Source organism: Corapipo altera, unplaced genomic scaffold (assembly GCF_003945725.1).
Source record: "Corapipo altera isolate COAL_440 unplaced genomic scaffold, ASM394572v1 23, whole genome shotgun sequence".
Taxonomy (NCBI): Eukaryota; Metazoa; Chordata; class Aves; order Passeriformes; family Pipridae; genus Corapipo; species Corapipo altera.
The window spans coordinates 17,516,304-17,541,161 of NW_020884878.1; the positions used below are offsets into that span (position 1 = coordinate 17,516,304).

General features: G+C 39.8%; 1 protein-coding gene across 1 annotated transcript in view; it reads left to right on the forward strand.

Moving 5' to 3' along the window:
• Window positions 1–24,057, forward strand: part of SPTLC2 (serine palmitoyltransferase long chain base subunit 2) — a 79,690-nt gene extending 55,633 nt beyond the window's left edge. Inside the window, exons 10-12 of the mRNA XM_027638040.1 lie at window positions 10,518–10,653; window positions 12,724–12,853; window positions 17,940–24,057. Coding sequence (XP_027493841.1) covers window positions 10,518–10,653; window positions 12,724–12,853; window positions 17,940–18,059 — 386 coding nt within the window. The 3' untranslated portion in view covers window positions 18,060–24,057. The remainder of the gene's footprint in view (window positions 1–10,517; window positions 10,654–12,723; window positions 12,854–17,939) is intronic.
• Window positions 24,058–24,858: the final 801 nt, after the last annotated feature.

Consider the following 24,858-nt stretch of genomic DNA (forward strand, 5'->3'; position numbering starts at 1 on the left):
AACCCAGTGAGTCAATTCTGTCTTCTGACTGGTTTGATAAATACTAGAGTTTGAACAATTAAACAGTAATAGAATAGCACTGACTTAAGGAATTATTCTAATTGCTTTCTCTAAGTGTCGCATTGTTTTGGCAGGTTCTCTTGGTGTTTGCTGATGTGAGCTGGTGCTTTCTTCCTTGTGAGAGGAAGAGGAGGGGCAGACACTGATCTCTTCTCTCTGGTGACCAGTGACAGGACTCGAGGGAATGACCTGAAATTGTGTCAGGGGAGGTTTAGGTTGGTTATTAGAAAAAGGTTCTTTACCCAGAGGGTAGTTGGGCACTGGAACAGGCTCCCCAGGGGAGTGGTCACAGCGCCAAGCCTGACAGAGTTCCAGAAGCCTTTGGATGATACTCTTGGGCACATGGTGTGACTCTTGGGGAGGGTCCTGTGCAGGGCAGGGAGTTGGACTCAATGATCCTTGTGGGTCCAACTTGGCATATTCTGCGATTCTCTGATTTGTAATGTAAAACTAGGGGAATATAGTATTCTGGCCCATACATTTTAATGTGTCTCTGTGCAATCTCAGGTTACATAGTATAATTGTATATAATACTTTTCTGAAGATCTGTAATGAAAATCTGCAGACAGCATCTGAAGGGGAGAATGTAAAATTCTGATTGCAAATATTGGCAGCCACGCAGTGTTCATACAAGCAAACTTGGAGGAAGCAGACTGAAACATGTGGAGCCACCTTGTCCCTGGAACTGAAATAACGAGATAGGAAATGTATTCTGAAAGATAAGAAATCTGTGTGTAATATAAATATAAGTATGTATAGAATTTTCTTTATTAGCTTTATTAGCTTTATTAGTGTGATCTCTTAAAAGAAACCATTGAAACTTTGCTTTATACCTCCATCTTGTTTATGAATTGTAAATCACTTTTTTTTTTGAGGCTGATAGGATAAGTTAGTGTAGGTGATCAGCTTTCCATTATTGCATGAGTGAGTGCTGCCTTTTTCAGGGTTGTACATGTGAATAGGTCTTGATCCCTCTTTCTGCCTTGAGGTGTGAGTTCATGTCAGGAGCCTTCTTTCTGATAGATGATATTACAAGCATCTTAAAATCATCTCTGGATGAAATCAGCACGTCCTAGGTCCTTAAACATCCAGTACAGCATTTTTAACAGCACTGTGCTCTCCCTGTTTCTCTTACTGAAACTTTTCCTTAAAAGGTAAAAGTACTGGCATTTAATCAATGTTGAACTGGAATTTTGTTTAGTGTTCCAATGTTTAAAAAGTTTAAAATCTCTCTCTGCTTTCTCTAGTTTTAAGTTACTCACTGTAGTCCCTAATAGGTACGACTTTGTTTCTAATCTGACCCTTGCTTCCAGGCAGATATTCTTAAATTGTGCTTGTCCTTTCTGCTACTTGACAGATCTAAAAACATTTTGGTTTTTTTTGTCAGCATGCTAATGTTGTTAGAAGTTATGCTTGACTTGTGCTCTTCAGGAAAAGCCTTCAAGAGGAGAGATATCTATATCTCGTATGAAAAACATGTTTATGGCAGTAAAAGGGTAGTAGTTCTTTTATGTCTTCTCAAAAAAAGAAATTGGCTGTTGTGTTGTTTTTTTTAATGATGAAGTATTTAAAAGTTTAGTGTCCACAAAACAACTGGACTTATTATGTTAACATTGCAAAAGATTTTCATAAACCCTTGGGAGGCAACTTTGCTTCTGAAAGCTTAGTGGAGAATCTGTTAAATCAGCACAAGAATATTGAATTCCTGGTTGAGATTTGAAAAATGCTTGTTTCCAAAACAGAATATGCTGAATTATGTCTTCCACTGAAACAGCCAACCAAAAGACAGAAATGTAGGAATAATAAACAGAATGAAAATATAAGCCTTTGCAAAAACAAGGGGATTTTAATGTGGAAAAATTTACAAGCTTGATTATATTATAGCATCACTCTGACTTGAAGAAACAAGCTTCTAGAGAATGATACATGTAACCAAGTTTTCCTCAGCAGTTTACTTTGATTTAAGCACTTCCAATGTCTGAAAATACAGGCTTTTTGAAGTAGAAATTCTCTCTTATTTTCTTCTGTTTGGCCCATTGATAGCAAGGTATATGGAGAAAAAGCTCTATCCGTGATAATGAAATAGTGCTTTATCTTCCATGTCGTTGATACTTGTGCTCTCAGAAAAGCAATGACAAAATGTTGCAGCCTGGTCCATATCCTTTCCGTGTAGGGTGTATTTAGCCATCTTCTGTTTGGGGACCAGGACACAATGGCATCACTTTGTTCTCTGTGCCTTCATAATGGATTGTGATCTCTTTTGGTTGTGTTTTTTTGTTTGTTTGGTTGGTTTTCTGGGTTTTGTTTGTTTGTTTGTTGTTGGTTTTGTGGGTTTTCTTTGGTGTTTCATTTTTGTTTTGTTTTATTGTTTGATTTTTGTTGTTGTTTGTTTTTTGATTTGGTTTTGGTGTTTTCTGTTATTTGTTTGTTTTGTTTTCATTGATGGTTGGCTTTTGATATCATACATGTCTGGTAAAAATTTTAGTAAACTTGTGTAGTCAAGGACTTCCATAAAATTGGGTTGTAGGTTGGTCATGCCATTTGGAAACAATGGTGGATGCTACAGAACTTGACCTTTCCGAAAGCTCTTTTTATTTCACACAACAGTCAGTAAACTTTAGTGCTCAGGTTATAAAACGCCTTTCAGCATTATTTTCTGAAAAAGTAGGTTGAGATCTGTTGCTTTGATGTTTTTTCATACCATGTGCATGCTGCTTTCTAGCAGGGCTGATGCACAGGAAGTTCGACCTGAACATGAAGAAGAACTTCTTTATTGTGCAGGTTAACTGCAACAGACTGCCCAGAGAGGTTGTGGAGTTTCCCTCACTGGATGCAATCCAGTGAAATGTGCTTGGAACGACCCTGCTTGAGCAGGGAGGTTGGACCAAATAGTCCCTACTGTGGTCCCTTTCAGCCTTACCCAGTCTGTGATTCTGCATATACACACACATAGAGAGCCATAATCTGCATGAGCACTTCGTTGGCCAAGTATCTTCTATTAGTTAGCTTGATTTTTTTTTTTTAATTTTTTTCTTCTAAGAAAGACCCAAAAAATTAACTTGTTTAGTCCTGGGAAAGCATTTGTTACAAGGGAAGGAAAAGTTTTATTAGATTCCTTGAATTGTGACTGTCAGGAGAGGAGAGGACAAGAGACCTGCCCAGCTAAGTAGTCCTACAAAACTGATAGCCCTCCAAGCAAAATATACCTACTGAGGTCATGCTAACATCAGTAAAGTTGTGGTATTTGTCAGGGTAAAGTTATTGCTGGATAAATCCCTTCCTTGACTGAAATAAGCTATACTAACAGAAATGACTCTGCCACAAATTAAGGATGGCACATCTGTCAAGTAGGTAATATAATGCTTCTCATCTCTAACACCTCTGTGCTGTCAGTAGTTTGTAAGATGGGACAAACTTGAAAAACAATGCAAAATGAACTGCATTAGAGACTGAAAGTAACTCTTTTTAAAGAATTAATAAAGTGTTTTCATTTCAAAGATGCCTTATGGATCTGTTATAATAACTTGCCATAATCATCTTCTTGCAGTGATTGAAAACATCTTTAATATGCCTCAGCCAATCTTACTAATAAAACCTACTTCTTGTTAAACACATACTGAGACTTACCAGAGGCAGTGTGCTATCAGAGTACACAGAATTCTCAGAAATCTCTGCTAGTAAATGTTTTAATTCCCTTGATCACATAATGAATACCAAAACTGAAGGTGTTCATTGTGTTACAGCATGAGCTGTTATTGAGGGCCTGAGAAATTGAGGCAATAAATATGTATCATAGGTGGAATGATTCTGCATGTACTGAATTGCAATCTGTTCATATAAAGAGGTTTTTTTATTCTAAATTTTTCACTTAATCATTATAACCAAATATGTTAGTCTTCAACTGGTTTGTAAGGTAAAGGCATGAAATTGCTTAGTTTAGCCTCACTGTCCATGTTGACAATAAAATAAATAGGTTAAATTAAGACTGCAGTAATAAAACTCTAATGCATTGAACAGCTGAAAAATTGGTTAATGGAAGAATATAGAACTTCATCATAGCTATCTAATGTGAACTCATATTTGTTGACCAACAAGAGCTTGTGCATACAGTTTACAGTTTCACTGGTTAGGAACCATTTTTCAAGATGTGTCCTACTATTTTGCTTTGAAGTCTTTATAAGAATTAAATAAAAATGTAAACATACAGCTTCCTTTTTATTGCCCCAAGAATCTTTGTTTTAGATCCAGGAGACAGTGATCCCTAGTGTGACAAGCAGATAAAATCCTGCTTGTGTGTTTTTGCCTATGTGAAGTTGGTTTGCCCCACGGAGTTCAGTGTCAGCCGTTAGTCTGTCTGTGTACAATGCAACTTACCTTTTATTTCTCCAGAAGCTATGCTGATGAAGTGTTGCACTGTTTGAAAGAATAGATTTGTGATTGCTCTCCAATTATTGCCTAGAGATCACAAGAGCTGGGGGAAAACAGTTACATCCTGGTCGAACTGAATTTTCTTTTTTGTCCATGCCATCTATGATAGCTTATTCTTCAGCTTTAATAGATGGCAGAAACATTACAAATATTAGATCTTTGTGGCCGCATAACTTCCACAAATTCTGAAGCTTCTTTGTTCTTTGTAAAGATGATTTTTTTAACATGGAATAGAGAAGTTACACAGACATCAGGTCTAAGAACTGTCTCTTTTTTTCTTTACTTTTTTTTTTCCAAAGGCTGAGTTCATCCTAGTCTTGCAAAAATTTTTAACTGCTGAGCAATTGTTGTTTATTTATTAAAATGCCTTTTGCAAATAAGGGTTGTCTCAGAATCCTTGAAGTATTTCGACTGTTATTTTAGGCATGAACTGCTATGATGAGCAGCTTGTTGTCCACCAGGACCCCTAGGTCCTTCTCTGCAGAGTTGTTTTCCAGCAGGTTGGCCCCCAGCCTGTGCTGGTGCCTGGGGTTATTCTTTCCCTGGTGAGGACCCTGCATTTGCCTTTGAATTTCAGGCATTTCTTCTCTGCCCATCTCTCCAACCTGTCAAGGTCCTTCTGCAGGGCTGCACAGCCCTCTGGGGTGTCAGCCACTCCTCCCAGCTTGGTGTTGTCAGTGAACTTGCTGAGGAGGTGTCTTCCCCTCCATCCAAGTTAGTGATGAATAGGTTAAACAGTGCTGTGCCCAGTATTGAACCTTGGGGGACACCACTAGTGACAGGCCTCCAACTGGACCCTCTGCCACTGACTACAACCCTCCAAACTTTGCTGTTCAGCCAGATCTCAATCCACTCACTGTCCACTCATCCAGTCCACACTGTATGAGAGTGAGTTAGTGTATGAGAATATTGTGAGAGACAGTGTCAGAAGCCTTGCTAAAGTTGAGGTAGACAGTATCCACTTCTCTACCCGTATCTATCCAGGTTGGTCAAACATGATTTACCTTTAATAAATTCACGCTGACTACTCCTGATCACCTTCTTGTCTTTCATGTGGATAGAGATGGTCTCCAGAATGAGGTGCTCCATCACCTTTCCAGGGACTGAGGTAAGGCTGAATGGCTGGTAGTTTCCTGGGTCCTACTTCTTGCCCTTTTTCAAGATCAGGGTGACATTTGCTTTCTTCCAGTCCTCAGGCACCTTTCCTGATCTCCATAACCTTTCAAAGATGATCATGAGCTGCCTTGCTCTGTTATCCTCCAGGTCTCTCAGCACTTGTGGATGCATCCTGTTAAGAGCCCATGGTCTTGTGGATGTCACCTCTGCCTAGGTGTTCTCTAACCCAATCCTCCTTGACCAAGGGAAAGTCTTCCTTACAATATTCCTTTACCCTGCCTGGTCTTCTGGTTCTGTTGTAGTTTAGTTAAACGGGAAGGTTTTCAGTGATGAGTATTTCATACCACCACGTAATTTCGGAGTGTGGGGACTGCCCCCATCCGAGCTGGACTGGGGGAAGACTGTCCCCAGGGGTCTTAGAAGAGGTGGGTCCCTGAAGTGGAGCATCTCAGGAACTCAGGAGACAGGAGATAAAAGGCAGGTGCAGGCCAGAACTGCTCTTTCAGTACTGGTTTTTGCCCACTGGAGGACTGTGGACTCTTGGAGTCTTTCCCAGGGTGCTCAGCCATTCCTCCACTGCCGGACCAAGCTCAAACTCAGGGGAACCACTGTAGCACTGCTTTTCAGAGCACTTTTGAAGCTGTTGTGTAATAGGCTGGGAACCACTACCACTGTCAGCTAGGGAATTCCCTTCTCCAGAGTCTCCACCATCTCAACCGCAGCCATTTTGCTCTCTCATCCACACAAAGTGCCGCCGCCCCACGGCCTGAGCCCACCAGCCCCAGCACCGTACTGGGTCACCCCCACCACCCACACACCCATGTGATTGCTATGCCAAAACCCACACCAGTACCTCAGCAACATAAGACTTTTTTGGATGAAATACCCTTCCAGGTTTTGTTTTAACCCAGAGGGGAAGGGGGCAGCTAGGTAATATTTTCTGCTATTTCTGTTTCTTTCTTTCTTTCTTTCTTTCTTTCTTTCTTTCCCTATTTAGTGAAATTGTTATTTTCCCGTCTTCATTCACACTCCTCATAATTTTTAACTTTATTTATACCGAAGGGAGGGAAATAATAAAAAAGGAGGGTTCATCTCACCTTCCAAATATATTGTCACTAAACTAAGACAGAGTCAAAGGTTCCTGAGGGCTGGTGTTGTCAGTGAAGACCAATGCAAAGAAGACATTCAATAACTCTGCCTTCTCTGCATCCTGTTTTCACTATAACTTTTGTTTTTCTGAGCAGTATGACCTGTAAAACAGAGACCTTCACAAGTGAAATATCATTCTTTTAGCCTGTGGGAACCTGTCCTGACAGAAACACTAATTTACTTTTCAGGGGTTGCAAGGAATATGCATCTTCTGCTTTTAGATTCATAATGAAATGCTTTCTCTAGGGTGTTGAGGGGTTTTTCTTCAGGGTGATGTTATCTGCATTTTTTAAAGAATATTGCTTGCCTTGTATATTTGTGACAGGAGAGTGTTTCTCCCCTATAGATGGCCTGTGACCTTTACTTTTGATATGATAGCACCATTTTCTTTAGGGGATACATGTGCACTTCAGACTAAATGATGCCCAGGCTGCTGCAAGCAGGAAGTGTTTTACTGAATTGCAAGAGTAATCTTGATATGGCTGCAGTAAACTTGTGAAAGGGTATAGAAGTAAAGGAGAAGTTATTAGTTAATCCTCTAATTCCAGTGTTGGTCTATCAGTAGCTAGTTTAAGCCATTTACAGGACCCATGAGGGACTTGAGATCAGTTGATCTGATAAGCAGTTCTAGTTTTTTAGCCTTTTGAAGAACTCAGTTCCAGTAATCATCCCTTTCTTCCCCCCTTCTTTCTCTCCCTGAAGGTCATCACATTCCAGTTTCCTAGATGAAAGGCTGTTACCAGAATTATTGCACAACTCCTATGCAAGAACAATTGGCAGAGTGGTGTCTGATCTGGCCTTTTTTTTTTCCATGGTCTTAAAACTGAAGCTGCATACTGCCAAAAAAGCTGGCTTCTGGAGAATTGCTGCAGTCCTGCAAATTTTTTTAGGCCTACAGTTGAGCAGACCTGGACTGAGCTCTGAGCTTCAGAAGATGCTTGCGCTGAGAAGGGACTTTGAGGCCCTCTCTGAATGCTCAAGCACTGTTTGGCTACAAGTGAGATTAGCAGCTGCTGTCTCCAGGCACTGCTTGGTTTGTCTTTGTGGTCCCAGAAAACATGGTAGAACTGTAGTAGCAGTTAACAGCCCGCTACACTAGTGTGTACCAGTGGGGCTGAACCAGCAAATGTTAACAGAGCTGAACACTGGGTATATGCTTGTTGCATCATATTGCAAACCCTATTCAATTAGCATGTGGCATCACTCTTTGAGTGCAGGATTTTATATAGAATAGGACACTAAATATGTTGAAGTGCAGAGAAGAGTAGTTGCACAAAATGCATGGATGCAGGGAGAAAGGCAATCAGGACAAGGAACCTGTGCTCAATTCCTGTTTGATTCCCAGTGGTTTGCTTCACCACAGCTACAGTTCTCTTCAGATGGTAATGTCATGGGGTGGGTAGTGAGAAGACGCCACTGAATATATTTTCAAGTTCTTGGTAATATTATTGTAGCCACGGTGAAAAGTTTTTAGAGAAGTAATAATTTCAGTAAATTGCCTGATGGTTCTAAAGTGAAGTAAAATCTGGCAGACTTTTGAGACTCGCAAAGCTGAAAAAGGCAAGCGTTTTCCAAATCTGTCAGTTGCTGTAATAGGTGATTACATCTCTGTAGAGAACTGAAAGACTTGTGCATGAAACTTGTTTGCATCTCAAAGCACTCTTCAATCTATAAGGACAAACCTAGAATCATAACCTCTTTTTATTGGAAGGAGTTTAGGGAAGACTTAGTGAAGCAGTTGCCAACTACAAATTAAGATTGCTCTTTAATCTTTATTTGGAAGGCTCCCAACAACATAGAAAAGGGTGTGAATGTGTAGAGGGGAAAACCATAAAAGTGATGAAGTTCCTTCTGCTTAAAGCACTGTAAACCATGCTTTATGGGAACTTGGAGAAAATGTATGTATGGCAAAAGCTGCATTCCTTGTCATGGGAGAAGGGCTGATTATACATCACTTACCTGAAATGACAGAAATTGATGCATTTCTGTGTAGATGTGCAGATGCAGCTTTCTTAGAAGGTACCAAAGTGGCTTTTTTCTGCATGTAGTTTGCTGTGGACACTTGTGTATTTATTGACTACCTCAATGTTAGAAACGCAAGTAGTGGCTTTTGGCCCACTATTGTTAGTCTCTTGCAGTAGGCCTGTTTCTTCTAATTTGACTGGGTTGTTTTTTTTTTTTTTTCAACTTCATTTTGTAGTCTGAGGTATTTAAAATAACCAAATAATTGGTCTGAAAACATAAGAGAAAGCTGAGTCTCTAGTAGAGGATATGATCTTATGTGAACCAATTAAAAATTTAGTTTCATAAGCTCAAGATACCTTTGTGTTTCACTGAAATCTTACTGCTTTTTGGGGAAGACGAATTAAGCTTCTGCAGAAAGTCTGGGGGGAGAGAAGATTAAGAAATAATACTCTAATGGAGAAGAAGAGATGTCTTAAATAAATACCAGCTCCTACCCACTAATGATAGGCCAAGTTTTGCAAACTTAACAGGTTTCATCCTTTTTTCTTATGCCTTTGATGGGATTTTGCCTTTGATTGCCTGGTTGTGGGTGGAATGTCTGATACTCTCGGCAACAAATACCATATAAGTTCTTAAAATTACATTTGTTCTGGCCTGGAGCAGAGATATTGTGGGTGTTGGATGTTTCTTTGAGACCTAACGTTCCTTTTAGTTAATCACCTTATGTTATCTACAACTTTAAAGGAAGATGATTAATATCTAGCAGCTGACTATGTGGAACAGATCCACACTGCTGTACATTTAAAGGTTTGGTATATGAATCACCCGTCTGGACAAGGCACTATTTGGATAATTGGTTATCCAGAAATATATTCTGTGGGTCAGAGACAAGTAATTATAAGTGTTACTTATTATAGTCTCATCAATGGCATAGTGCTTAATCTCTTAAGCACATTAGAGTATTAATTGATCAGAAATGCATTATGATCTGCTTAGGTGAGATGGTACAAACCTTTTTCTGGGTAGAACAGGAATGTAGTACACTGTGTTAGGCTAGAATTTAATTAAATGATGAACAGGTTGTTCTATGCATATCTGAACAGCTGGAATATTTCAATTATACTGTCTAATGTCCTGTGTACTAATTTTGACAAATGTCAAAAAAATCCATACAGAATTTGTTGAATACATGATAAATCAGCTGCTGCCAGTTATGTGAAGTGAGCTGGATTATCAGAAGTAATTGGTTTAATTTAAACCCAGCTCATTTTAAGTGAAAAAGGTTAGGGAGCAACCACATGATCAGTTCAGCAAGGAGATCTAAAGAGGAAAGTAGTAATTTATATTAATACAGACAAGCAGGATAAAATTTGGTGAACAGCCCCAGCTGATTCAATACGTTTCCATTAATTATTCAAAGTGTAAGCAAATTCTTCTTCAAGATGCAGTTACTAGTGAATTTTGAGAAAATTTTTAATCTTGTTTAAAAGCAGCTAACTGCCTTGTTTTGTTAGGTACCTCTTGATTGAAAACCTGATATAGAAAACTAGGGAATGCTTGGGCTTGATGGTTGTGCCTGTCCTAGTCCATTCAGCTATAGACTTGTCAGAAAATGCATGATCAATCTTGATTACATGAGGGGAAAAAAACCTTCAAATTCCAATTTGCATTTGTATTTAATGCTTCCATAAACACAGGTGGCACATTCATATTTTATATTTTAGCTGGAGGTCTTGTGTTGCAGTTATGCACATGACTTTTGACAATTGAGTTCAGTCTTACCCTAATTTCTTTTCTAGGGAGAGCACGTGTGCAGCAACTAGCAGAGAACACAAGATATTTCAGGAGACGACTGAAAGAGATGGGCTTTATCATCTATGGAAATGAAGATTCCCCTGTTGTGCCTCTGATGCTGTACATGCCAGCAAAAATTGGGTAGGTTTATCTGTCTTTTTTAAAGCCAGGATGGTACAATATTGTTTTCTAAATATAAGAACAGACTGGTTTGATTTCTGCTTTTATGATCATTACTGAGTCATGAAATATGGAAACATCCTATAGAAGTGAACTTGAGAAAATCAAGGCTTGTAGCTTGGGGCAGCAAGGAAGCACTTTGAGGAAGCAATTTTGCCACTAGGATTCATGTTTTAAAGGTTTGGGGGTGGGTGTGTTGCCATTCTGTTTATATGTAAAGTGTATAAATGTGCTAAAGAGGAGTTGAAACTGAATGGAAATTAACGTTAAAAGTTACTGGAGGAAGTCTTTCAACCAGCTCCTGGATCAGAAGCAGCCAACATTTCCAGAGATGAACTTTGAAAATTAAAAAAAAGGAAAAGCAGGGGGAACAAGACATGACTGGACACAAGAACATGTATTTAATGAATCCCAAGTTTTTAAGAGGTCTGGATTTAATCAGTCAGGTATTAGTATTGTAAATACTAGTTCAACTGGAGCACATAGCTTTATAAATACTTATGCAATTGTGGGGTGCCTTGCATATAATTAAGGCTAAAATTCTGCAAGGAGGATATAATGTATATATTAAAATTTTTTGCAACATAAACATGAACCTGATTTCAAGGACAGCTTGGCTTTGACCACTGCTTTTCACTGTCTATATAATGCAGTACTCAATCAACACTTTCAAATTTGGAAAGCCTAGTTTCATTTTAAGCCTTACTGAACATCTCTAGTGCTTTACTAGCTCAGCTAGGCTTCAGTCTGGCTAAGCACTTTGGTTCTGTGACAGAACAAGCATCATCTAGCACTCTGCACGAAGGCAGATAAAGTCTTTCTCCACCCTTTTCAGTGTAACACAGTTTGAAAGTCCTGTTACCTTTACAGGCCTTGCCAGTCTGCAGTGTGCACCATCCAGCACACAGAGGCATACTGTTTCCACTGCCCAGCTGCTCTACCAGTCAGTACAATCTTCTCCCTGGAAATGTTGATGGAAATGTTGATTAGCTGAGCAGTTGGACCACTAACTTGAAATGAGCAAGAACAAAGAGCCCTGACAAGAGTTGGCCCTTAGGATCTGCATCAGGTTTACTTGATCCTTTCTTTGTCCCTTGTAGTCTGTTTTTACAATAGTTTGAGGGTACTAAATGGCTACAAAATGAAGCGTATCAGGATGCACCTATTCATAAGGAAAATAGTTGTGGCAGAAAATTTAACAACCTAGTAAAAGAATGTTATTTTTATACATCCTTATAAGCCTCTTAAGTTCATTGCTACTTCTCACAACAAGGTCAGTTCAAAACAGATTAACCATTTCCTGTGGCCTGTAGAAACACCCAGAATTGCACTGCCATTACAGAAAGGATCAATATCTTTGTGCCTCTCATAGCATAACTCACAGCCACTAATTTCTTTAATCTCTTTAAGAATATATTTTACTGAAGATAGTTCAGTAAAATAGTGTGACAGTTGTATGAGATTTTTGCACCTTTCTTTGAAATATTTGTTATCATATTAGATGATTCCACAGTTTACTGTGGTGATTCAATGGTTCCCATGACAGGCTCTTAAAAAGTGGTACATTCTATGACACATTAATGTACTTTAATCAAGTTCAATTGGCGATAACAAAACATCTTGAAACTGCAGAAACATCTGCTTTGGAGCATTGCAGCGTGAGGGATTCCTTATATAGTCAAACATCTGAGCTAAAGTCCCTGTTTCCTATCGGAAAGATTTCCAAGCTTAAGTTACAAATCCATTTAGAAACAGCCTGCTATAAGACCAGTCTCTGCCACGTATAATCTTTCAGCTTTGTTGGAACTTAATACAGTGAAACCTTTTGAGAAGGACCACCTCTTGGGAGTGAATTAAAAAAAGGCTTTTGTGAGCAGGCATTCTGCCTCTAAAAGAAAGCACCGGAAGGTCCAAATTGTGTTGTTACAGGCTTGCTTCAGCAAAGGCTTGTATGCATTAACACACTGAGACCTTCATGCTCTGGCTTTGCTGCCAGTGGAATAATTGCGACGATCTTGTTCTCTCTGGCAGTGCGTTTGGACGTGAGATGCTGAAGCGGAACATCGGTGTTGTGGTTGTGGGCTTCCCGGCCACTCCCATCATCGAGTCCAGAGCCAGATTCTGTTTGTCTGCAGCTCATACCAAAGAGATGCTTGATACAGTAAGTGTCTCCTCTTCCTTTTGCTCATGCCTGCTATAAACAGATACAACAACTGTCTGTTTTTTGTGCACTGGTTCAATGTTTGGTACACAAACTAGTTGAACCTAATCTCCAAAGTCTTTTGTAATAGACCTGGCCATGACTCCATCTCTCTTTCCTTGCTTCAACAGTGCAGAATGGTTGCCTACAGTAAATCTCAGGACTTTTCCTTTTCTATTTTAGATTATGTGAAGGTGACAGTCTCATTCCTGTGAGACAATGCTTTTTCCCCTCTTAAGAGGCTCTACTTTGCACTGAATCTTTTAGAAGGAAAAAATTCTACTTTTACTGACCCTAGATGCTAATGGTAAGAAGAAAAAAAAAACAACCTGAAAACCTCCAAAACATTTATATTCTTTTCAGAAGGAAGCACGTGATTACTAGTGAAAATTTTTATTCCAAAGATTACTCCAGTTCTTCTTTACAGCTTCTGAGCACTTTTATCTAAAATAATCTTGTCCTAATGAGTCTGTGCCACGTGCAATGCCTTACTGACTCCTACCTGCAGTAAGCATGTTCCAGAGGGATGGAGGTCCTCTCTGAGGAGGCCTGCATCACAGTTAGGAGATGCTGCCTTAAAAAGTAAGGATAGCAGTTATTCTCTGACTAATAGAGTTGAAAAAGGATTATATGAATAAGCCTGACTATTCTTAGTATGTTTTGGAGTGGTAGCTACATTCACTCTTAAGTCTTCTGAATAATCTTCTTTGATGGACATGGCATGTATTAGGCACTGTCGAAGTTCTGCATTGTGGTTTTTTCCCCACTTTGAGGGTCTGTGACTCAGAACCTAAACTAGGGTGAGTCATGAACTTAGACTTCATGAGAGTAGACTCTGTCCTGTTCAGAGACCTACTTGAAAGAATCCCATAGGATACAGCCTCAAAGAGAGGAGGTGTCCAGGACAGCTAATTGATTTTTTCCTCCTCCCTTCTCCCCTGAAGAATGATCCATCCTGACTTGCAGGAGAGTGAATGTGGGAAGCCTGCATGGATCAACAACCAACAAAAACATGTAATGGAAGCATATAAGAAGGAGGTGCAGGCAGGAACAGATGACCCAGGAGGAATAGAGACAAGAGTTCTGAGCATGCAGGGATTGGGGTCAGGAAAGCCAAAGCCCACCTGGAACTCAGTCTGTCAAAGGACATGAAATGCAGCAGGCAGGGCTTTTATGGGGATATTAGTAGCAAAAGGAAGAGTAGAGAAAATATGGGGGGCTACTGCTGAATAGCAAAGGGAATCAGGTGACAAATGACATGCAAGAGATGAGGGTACTCGGTGCCTTTGTTGTCACAGTCTACTTGTGAGGCTTGACTCGGGAATCCTGGGACCGTAAGATCAGTGGAAAAGTATGGAGCAGTGAAGACTTACCTTTAGTGTGAAGGAGGCTCCAATAAAGGAATATTTAAACAAACTGAACATGCACAGGTCCATGGGAACTGATGGGGTGGACCCACAAGTGTTGAGGGAGCTGACTGCAAGGCCACTCTTGATTATCATCTTTGGTGGGAGGTCATGGTGACTGAGGGAGGTTCCGGAGGTTTGGAAGACAGCAAATGTCACTACTCTCTTCAAGAAGGATAAAAAGTGTGATCTGAGGAACTGCAGGTTGAGAAACCTCACCTTGATCTTGAGAAAATTGTGGAGAAAAAAATCCTTGAAAGTATTTTTGAACATTTTGTGGACCAGAAGGAGATTGGGAGTAGTCATCATAGAGTTAGAGAGGGGAAATCATGCCCAAATATGATCAGGTAGGTAACACTTCAATATATAAACAGCAAATGGGACATACAAACAGGTATTTACTAATGTCTTGTAAAAAAAATAGATTCAACCTTTTCACACTTCACTGCTGCAGAACTTCCAAATCAACAGCTTAAAATGGCATGCTTTTTGTATTTCGTTTTTGTTACGAAAATTAGTAAGGCAGTGAGTGGTGTGTGTGCAGTTTGGTAATATATGTTTAGTGTTGTTGAATAGTATTAAACAACCTGCCATGTATCTCTAGTGCTGTACTTGCTGCTTCTCAATTGTTTCTGCCTTGTAAGACCTGAGAGATTCTCTAACGTGACACTCCAGCAACAGACTGCTTAAGAAGTTCCTTCCCAGCTACTTGTCCTGCTGCTCTTCCCTTAATTGTCCGAATTCAGTTGTTTCTGTTCCAAATAAAAATTTTGAACCAGTATGTTTGGAGAAGGCCCTCTCCTTCTCTTCCTTTCACTCTTTATAAAATGAATAGTACGATAATAGAACTGAGTGCATTGACACAAATGAGGGAGCAGTAACTTCTGGACAGGTGGACATGGAGTGGGGATGAATGGGTAGGATGTGGGAGGAAGGAAAAGAAAGAAAACTGAAGTCTCTGAAATCATATTGCTGCAAACTGAGCTAAAACTGAAACTGTACAAACTTGATACGCTGGCACTACCTGGGCAGTTGTGCAATCATGCAGTCTTGCTGTTGATTAGGTTCTTGGTCTTCTCCTTTAGTGACTAGCTTGAGCCTTTACTTTAACAAGCTGCTTTTGCAGAGTATGTATAAGTACTACACATGCTTCCAAAACCTATCTGTAACTTTTATTACTCTGCTTAAAAAACCTTTTCTCCTGTCAATTCACTTACAAGTCTGTCTGCATTTTCCAGAAAATATTTCAAGTTTCGTGCTTTTAACATAAGATTAATTCCTAGAGTACCTCTGTAAGTGTTAAATCCTCTAAACTGACGAAATGCTTGTTCAATATATTAAGGTTTGTCTACCCAAAAAATTAATCCAGAGGAAAATGAGGTGTGAATTTTGAAGTGAATGAAGAAATCCTGATTCAGCTCAGTATGTGCAGGCTTTGTTCCAAGTTAGCGTAACCCACTTTAAGGTTCAAAATAGCTGCATGCTTTGAACCCAGAACATTGATGAGAGGAGTTAATAAGGAGCAAGTCTTCATGTCAGTGAATTTGTGTTGTGTTTTCTTGTGATACAGTGAAAAACGATTGATTTCAGGCAGCTAATCATTTAGGCAGCTCTCAGATCTAATCCCTCTGCTGAACTGTGGCAACAATATCCAGGAGGAGAAAGAACTAAAGTGAATGGATTTGGGGAGAGCTGACAGAGAGCTTCAGCTCAGCAGAGAGGACAACTTGATAGCCCATCTGTGTATGCGTGGGTGCTAATTAGGGCTCTTACAGCATTTTTTCTAAACAAAATTTATCTGAGTTTGAAGCACAGGGAAGAGAAGCTTGTCTTGCAAATGCTGATATTTGTGATACTTCCTTGTTCTTATTAATTAAACCCACATGATGGGAAACAGTTCTTAGTTACAATTTTAAGTGTTTTATGTAAATAAAACTTCCTTGCCTGAAAATATTTGGCCTAGGATCAGAGTGAAGTCCCTCATAACCTGTATCCCTGTGGGCTGGTGCTTTCTTTTCAATGATGAAAAATATATTACACTCTCCTAAAGTCAGAGTACACCAATGCCATTTCCTTTGAGTCTTTGCTGGTCACATGGCCCTTTTTGTTTTAAATTAATAAAATCCTAAATCTGCATTCAAGAATAACAGTTAACATAGTCTTTCAACAGAAATTCAGCTTTAAATTGCTTCCATATGGGATATTTACTTAAAACTCTGGCAGACTGTGCCCACACTTCTGTTTTGTTTTGTTTTTACCGAGGTCCAACTTCTGGGTTTGTCGTTCCCCCAGATTTTAGAGTGGAGAGGTTTTTGCTGCCAGATATAACAAGCATGAAGGGCCATTGTTTAAAGAAACAAAAACTTGAACTATCCGTCCAAAAAGAAAAAAGCATGTAGGGATATTAACCCCCGTCTGCCAACTATCCTCAAGAGACAAGCATTTGACCCAGAACATGTTAAAACTGGAACATTAATGTTGAATTAGTGACATTCTGAAGGAATGCTGAATGTACCTATCTTAATAAATTTACAATTCAAGGGGGTGAAGGATGCCAGCCTTTGAATTAAAAAGCACATTGGGCTTGAACGTAATCTTCTGATCTCATTTCTTTGTTACTTGCCTATATAAAATAATTAGCATGACATACTGTTGCAGATTTGTCTGCAGCAAGTCATTTATTTTGTACCTTGCTCCAGGAGTGTTCTGTAGAGAAATGAAGTTTATGGTTTGACTTTTAAGAGACCCTGTTGTGAACCAGTGTCTTATCAAAGAGATTGCAACATAATGGAAGCATGATTAGCTGAGCCAGGACTTTCCTCATTTCTGATGCTGGCAGATGTTTGATCTCTGGTAAACTTCATAACATTTGAATTCAGGGCAAAACGGCAAAAGTTTGTGCTAATTCACTAGCAGTGTTCTGGACCATCAGTAGCCTAAGTGTGGCCTTTGTGGCAACCTCTGTTAGTGGGACTTGCTTTCTAGGGAGAAAATGCTTGGGGTCCTACCCAGAATGACTGTTTTTTTCATTCCTTGGATTGTCTGGCCAAATCTCCCATGTCATGTTTACGGTACAGAGCTTGCATCACTAGTTGTATATGGACAATGCAAATTAACCAAATGTAGATATAACAAATGCATCTATAGAACTTGTTAGCTTGCTATTGCAATTTGCCTTTTGCTTATCTTGCAATTTAAAAAATACAGTAGATCAGAGGTGGTATGCTAACACATATGTTGTTTTCATACTGAATGATGAATGAGTTAAACCTCCATGTACATTTTTTTCTGCTTCAGCTTCATTACCTCCAGGAAGGAAGGAATATTATTCTCCTTTTTTCTGTTTATGAATAGTCATGGGGTTTGCTGGATATTATGATCCTTCTTTGGAAGGGGAGTAGTCAAGTGGATGCATAGGCAGTCTCAGTTAAGTGACCAGTGCTGTTGACTTTGTCTCAAAACTCCTGAATGCCAAAATCAAAAAGAAATCCTATGCACTTCTGAGGTTACCGGCTTCTAGCACAGTAAAATCTGAAGTAAAATGGCTGTCAGAGTAGTCTGCAGGCATGCAAACAGAAAGATGTGTTGATAATGTACTTGTATCTGTCTCCTCTGCTGATCTACTGTGGTCTCCTTGTCAGGCTTTAAAAGAAATCAATGAAGTTGGGGACCTTTTGCAACTGAAATATTCCCGTCGCCGTTTGGTACCTCTCTTGGACCGGCCGTTTGACGAGACAACATATGAAGAAACAGAAGACTGAAGCCCCTCCATGTGCCTCGGTGGGAGGGACACAGCCCATGGGACACTCCGTGGCACACAGGCCACAGCATCCGTGAACAACACACTTATGACTGCTTAGCATAAAAGACATTTCCTCACAATACTGAAGTGGCCACATCAGCTCTAAATGGCATTTTGTAAATAGGGAGAGGATTTAAAAAAAAAAGCTTTGATTCCTGTGTCTTCAGGGTCTGGCCCTAGAGGTGCTTGGCTTTATTTTTTCTTGTTGCTTTTTTTTATTTATTTGTCTCAATGAATTCACAGCAACTCAAGTTGGCTGTGGCTGATCAGTTCAGACTTTGTATGCACCATTAGCCTCCCAAATGCTGGCTGAGATGTTGTAAGCATGTGTGATGCTGGCATGGCAGCATTTCCAGTGTCACTGCTAGGTGTCTGATCTTCCCAGGAAGGAATGAGCTGACCTGTCTGTTCTTGGAGACTTCCTAGAGAAGCTGTTGATTGCTAACTTTGACATATTTAACAAGATGCATAATCAACCAAAGTTGTTTTTTTTTCATTTGCAGTTACTTCTGTTTAAAACTTGAATTTAGCCTTTTTAAAATAAATGTGTTGCTGACATGTCACTGACAAGACCATTGTTCCCAAACATTATTTAGTTTTGTAAGCCACAGGCAGAAGGAATTCTGGAACTCTAGGCTCTTTTTCTTCCCAATATGGATACCAGATTGTCTCCTGGTTTGGACACTAATTGTCCCCTTGATATAGGGTAAGTGATGGAGAAGGGTTTTGTTTGGGTTGTTTTGGGTTTTTTAATGGGTTGTGTTTTGTCTTCTGGCATACTTCTCTTTAAAAAAAGGAAAAATGTGGATTTTGCATGTGTTGCTTTCTTATCTTCAGGTTAATTTCTTTTGCTTTATAATTCTTTTAAAATTGTGAACAAGTCACTGCTAAGTTCTAGAAGGGTGCTCCTGGGTTTAATTAAATCAGAGCAATCCTCAAGCTTCTTCTTAAGACTGAAACCCCTTAATAAGCAGGTCTATACAACGGGTGACTTAGGAGAACCACTTATTTCATGCAGATCTGTGAAACTGTGATCTGCTTCTTGTCATATACGAGGTGTTCTTCACTGGCCTTGTTGCTCATATGGACAGCTTGAATCTTGTAATTCCATTCAGCCAGACAGCAAAGTCTCTGTTGGCAGCTGCATGTCTGTGTAGGACTTCCCTGAAGAATGTCCTTGTAATTGCATTTAGTTGGACATCTTTATTCTTTTGTGTTTCTGTTACTGATCAACACTGATTAAATCAGTGTTCACTGAGCCAGTTGCTGTTTGGAATTTCTATTTGCAAGTTTCATACTATCCCTGTGTTTAAAATAGACACCTTTGCTCTAACACATCTTAGAGGAGGTCTGCTACTTAGTTTTTGCATCTTGAATTCTTTCAGTGAACAGAATGGATCAACAAAGAGGTACCAAAAATTTTGAACAGGAGTCAGTTGCAGTATAGCTTGTTTCTGTATTTTATACATAGTCGTGTAGGATTCCTACAAAGATAGTAAAACATTAACGTTGTGTCAGTTGGATTGGGCCAGCTCTTCAGTCTGGGTTAGCAAGATGCTTTTTGCAGGTGACTGGGATTTTTTGAAACAGATTCTTCATCATAATGCTAAAGTAGAGTGCAGCTCTAAGCTCTTTGCATGGTGCTGCAAAAAAAAAATTAGTTTTTTTAAAGTTCTTTTATGTTCACTCTGCAACTAACAGGAAAGGAGTGCTTTGACCACAAGAACCAAGCAGTTCTGCAAATACATCTGGTGATTTAAAGAAGAATTGGCTTCTATTTTATAGAATATCTATCTTCATGCATTTATAGATCTTGTTGCATTTGAATGTAGTGGAACTTCGAAACACTGATTCTTTTTACCACTGAATTTCAGAAATTTAATTATATGAGAAAAACTGAAATTGACAGTTTGAAAATAGGTCCAGATAACTATTTCTGTCTTAGTCCATTAATGTTGATTTGCTCTTCTTCTGGAGCCAAGTGTGTGCACAAGTCCGAGAAGTCTTTATGTGCAGCTTTGATAGCTATGAAGTAGTCTCATTTGTTCAGCCACAGAGTGGATAAGCTGCATTTAGCTGAGCTTACTTTCTCACCTGTGTTCTGCCCAGGACTAGCTCTAACATTCCAGCAGATGACCTGCTTTCTGACTTCAAGAAGCTTTACCTCAAAGAATTATTGCTTTTTTTTTTCTCTTTTGGATTGTAGTAGGGAACAAGATGGGGTTAGCTCAAGAAGACCTGACTTCAGCCCTGATCCTATTAACTTGATCATGGAATGGTTTAAGAGCAGACAAAACTGACCATCTTGAAGCTTGGGTCAGTAGGTAGCTGTTTTGAGCATTCACAAATGTACAGTGTGTTTGCTGTGTAGTCAAGTCAATTTGAAAACTGTGATATATTAAGTTAGAAGTGAGTTATCATAGATTCTACAAGTCTCGAGTCCTAATCTTGTCTCTGGGATTCACTTTTAGAACAGCTTGTCTTTAGAAGGGAGAAAAGCAGCTGGACAAATCTTCTTAATACAGGCAACTCCTGTGTAATACTGCTGAAATTGTCAGTGTTAAAAAATTAGTGGTGTCCATTTGGATTCCAGTTGTACTTGTTGAGGAAGTTGTGTCCAAGCTTCTGCCTTTTAGTATCTTTCTGCTGTGTCACACTGTCTGCATATGACTTTGAATTTTGCATTGCAAAGACATTTCAGAAATCATTCAGGCAGTTAGCATTTGCAAACTGCTTGGTTACATTTCATCCTTGCTGTATCCTTTTTGGGAAGCAACTCCCCCCTGGAGGCCTTTTATTCAAGAGAACTTGTTTTGCCAAAATTTGGTACCTGTTGAAACTGCTTCTGAAAAAGTAAGAAGTTACAAGTCCAAGATTTTGCACTTTTAAGTCAGTAATTCACCAAGCATGAAAGCCAGGAAAAGCTTTTTGCATCTACTAAACCAACTCTTCTTCCACAATGGAAGGAGCAGTACTGGTTTGTGCTAGGCAAACCTACAGCATGTGTGCTGTCACTGTATGCGTAAAATGGATTGCTGCTTTGATACTTATGTACTGACCAGAAATCTGTCTCCTTTTTCTCCTGGCAGTAGAAGTGAATGAAAGAACCAATCTTGAGAGATCACAAAGGACAAAAAGCTGCTTAGGAAATAAGACTTCAGTCCTTGCCAACTTTTCAGAGACATTCTAATTGAAAATGAGTCCTGGTATTTCTTAAGAGATGCAAAATTCAAAAGAAAATGAAGGCTGCTTTTGAACAAAGGATTTTGCCCTGTACTGTATGTTGGCTAAACTTATACATAAACATACAGTAGTTACCTTCCCAGTACCTCTCTGAAGAACTTAGCAAGCAAGTTTTTGCCTCTGGTGAGCAGAGTGAAGAGTTTGGAACCATAACTGTTTTCAAGGCTAATGGCCATACTTTTTCACTCGTGAGAAAACTGAGAAGCTCCTATTAATGAGCATCAGCAAAGAGTGAGAGACGTGCTTCTTGTTAGAAACTGGCCTTCCCAAGTAGACCTTTGTCTTAAAGAACTTGATTCATAGTTTTTCTGTAGTTCTTCAGCAAAGAAGAAACCAAGTTTTTTTGTGTCAAAATAATCAGGGCTTTCTTTTTTGTTTTTTGTGTGACACAAACTTTTGTATAGTGTGTGTATGTACGTGGTATATTTAACTCTGTAGTTTCTATATATTTTCCTTTCTAAGTAGCATCCTTAATGAGCTGTTCTGGTTCTTGAGTTACTGGTGTGACACGCTTATGCTTTAGGCAGACTCAGGAGTGAGCTGACCAAACATCTTACTGTGATGAAGTCATTCAGTGAGGGGATTGCATCATCCATCCTCCTCTTGCTGTTTCCTCTAAGAGTGCAGAAGTGGTACCCACTGTCAGAGCTGCACCTTCACGCAAAGCAGGCAATGGAAGTGTGCCCATAAAATCAGTGACTGTCTGCTGTGTGGATGAAGGACCAATACAGCAGAGGTGGAGAAAAGGGGTAGTCAGGCATTACTTACTCTCAGCTGTACAAGGATCTTTCATGGGCACTGGAACAAGTATGCCTAAAACGGGAATGCAGCTTTCAGTGCCTAAAGGGACACCATTCTAAAACTCTCCATGCCAAGTAAATCCTCTCCTTCTATACAAATTTTAATTTCTTTACATCTGGAAAGCATTTGGCTTACAGCTGTTTGCTTGTTCAGAAGCCGTGTTATCCATTCAGGGAGATCATAGGAGAGGCTGGAGGAAAGCATGAACATGACTCTTCATCTGAGAGAACACCTTGCAGCATTGGATCTGGAGCACTATGCATGAGCCCCCTTGCTGCATTACAGAGAAGGAAACTTGTGGAGATGTATCCCAATATACTCTGCTCAGTCAGAATTTATACAGCTTATATATATATATTATTTTTACAGTTTATATGCAGCCTATGAAAGTGTCAGGCATGGTCTGTGTGGGTGGCACCTTCTGCATGGAGATCTGAGATACCTGCAGTCTGGTCTGTTTTAGCACTAGAGAAGTACTGAGCTGTTTGGGAATGCTTAGTGTGATCCTTCCAGCAGGTGCATAGCTGGCTTTGGTGCTGGACCTGGCACCCAACTGGCAGTGGAACACTGTTTGGGAAAAGCACCAGTCATTTGACCCATGTAACTTGAATATGGTTTTAAAAGAAAGGAAAAGAAAAAAAAAACAACTCATACATATGCCATTGTGATGGCTTTGTATTCCTGTAAACATCCCCAGCCTTGCAGTTGTTCACCTGTTCAAGGATTTGGACTTCAAGGTAGAGCACAAACATTAAGTGTTTGTGTGAACTATTTTGCTTTATCTTTCACTAAAAAGAGAAGCATTTGGTGCAGACATTGGAGCTGTTGTGTTTATATCCCCAAAAGGGGCCGGGTGAAAGAGATGACAACTGTGGTGTGTGTTGAAGGCCTTAAGCTGTGACTCTTGGTATGAAGAATTGAATTAAAACTGACCTTGAAGAATGCAGTGAATTTTAACCCATGGAAGAATACTTAGTTAAAGCAGTATGTACTGCTGTTTTCTTGGGAGGGAGAGGTTCAGAGCTCAATTTGTGTGTGACCCTGGCTAGCAGCTGTTTAGGAAATGTCTGTATGTGGGAGCCAAAAGTAGTGCAGTTCTCTGCACTAGTGTTCCTGTGTAGCTTATATAGTTCCTGTGTAGTTCCACTGGTAACTTGTTCCTGGGCTGCTGAAAGCAGGAGACTTATTGAGAGGGTTGGGGACTTCAGAAGCAGTGGCAGCTAGCAAATTCATTTCTTCAACAGTAGGTAAACAGGTCTCACATGAATATGCCAAGGGTTGGTGCTGTTCCAAAAATACCCATGGTGAGGTGAAACATGCACCAAACCATCTGACCACTCCACTGTAAAACATTTCATTTTTTTTGCCAAAACTCATCCTGTTCAGACAGTATTTCTGATACTCCTTAATGGTATATTAAGCTTAATGCATCTCCAGCCTCCCAATGTTAATTTCAGACCCATTTATTTGAGAGAGGACAGAGGAATGCTGGAGCCTGAGGCTTTAGGTTAGCAGCCCCAAAGCCAATGGTGGCCCACATTTCCACAAGCCCTGGGCAGCATTACCAAGTCACAGCACTTCGTCTTAAATTGCACTGTATTCTTATGCCTCTGTGTTGCTATAATGTACATATATATTGGATTTTTTTGTAGATAAGACATTTTAGATAAAATTTTTAAATGGGCTCCCCCCAAAATATTTTATGCCAGATGTCTAATTTTTTTTACACTCGTGATTAACATGAATTTGGATGCTCTTTGGGCAGGGAAAAAGATAAATGGATGGTACATTGGCTTTAAAAAGGTAACAATGCATGTTTAAAAAAAAACACTGGAGAAAAAAACTGCTTGGGAAAAAAATTCATTCAAATATATTCTATGTTCTGCATAATAAAGACTTTAAAAAAAATGCTATATTGTGGGTTTGGCTTTTTTTTCTTAATGCTAATGAGGCTTTTCCCTATTAGGGAGACCAAAGCCTTCTCTTCTTTCCCAATCCCTCTCCCACCTATCCCCCCAAAAAACTCTCAAAAAACCCTAACACACAAGTTTCATACTGAAATGACTGTGTAAAACCGTAGCCTGTTTGTTTGCTCAGATCAGTGTTCCCCTCTAGTCATGTACTCCAGAACGAGGAAACCTTGCATGCGAGATGGATACTCAGCTGTTTTCTGGCAGTCTCAGGTCCCTTGTACAGCAACAGCCTTGACATGCAATCTAGAAAAGCTGCTTCTGTTGCGGAGAGACACCTGCAGTGGCAGCTACTCTTCCTGACCTGCAGCACTCCCACGAGGGAGTGCCCATCAGAGCTGAGCGCTCGCCACGGAAAGCTGGCTGTGCTGGAAAGTCAGGCTGCTACCCTTGGGTGCTGTTACAGTGTCAGGCTGCTCTCAGCTGTCATGCTGCTAATGAGATGTTTGAAAGGGCTTCTTGATCCATCTCGCAAGGGATTCTTGACCTCACATCTGTCTTGCAGTCTGTGTCTTGTTTTAAACATTTCCTTCCATTCATCTCAGTCTTAAGTCTGCATAAACCAGATGTCGGTATTTGAAAAGGAGGTGCAGGTCCTGTTTTTAACTGTGGCTACACAAATGGGCCCAGGTGATTTGCAGCTCTGTGCTAAGGCTGCTGTAGAAATGTTTTTTCTGTTCAAGGTGTCCCTTTCTGGGACACTGCCAGCACTGGCACTTTTCCTCAGCAGGCTGCAAAACCTCC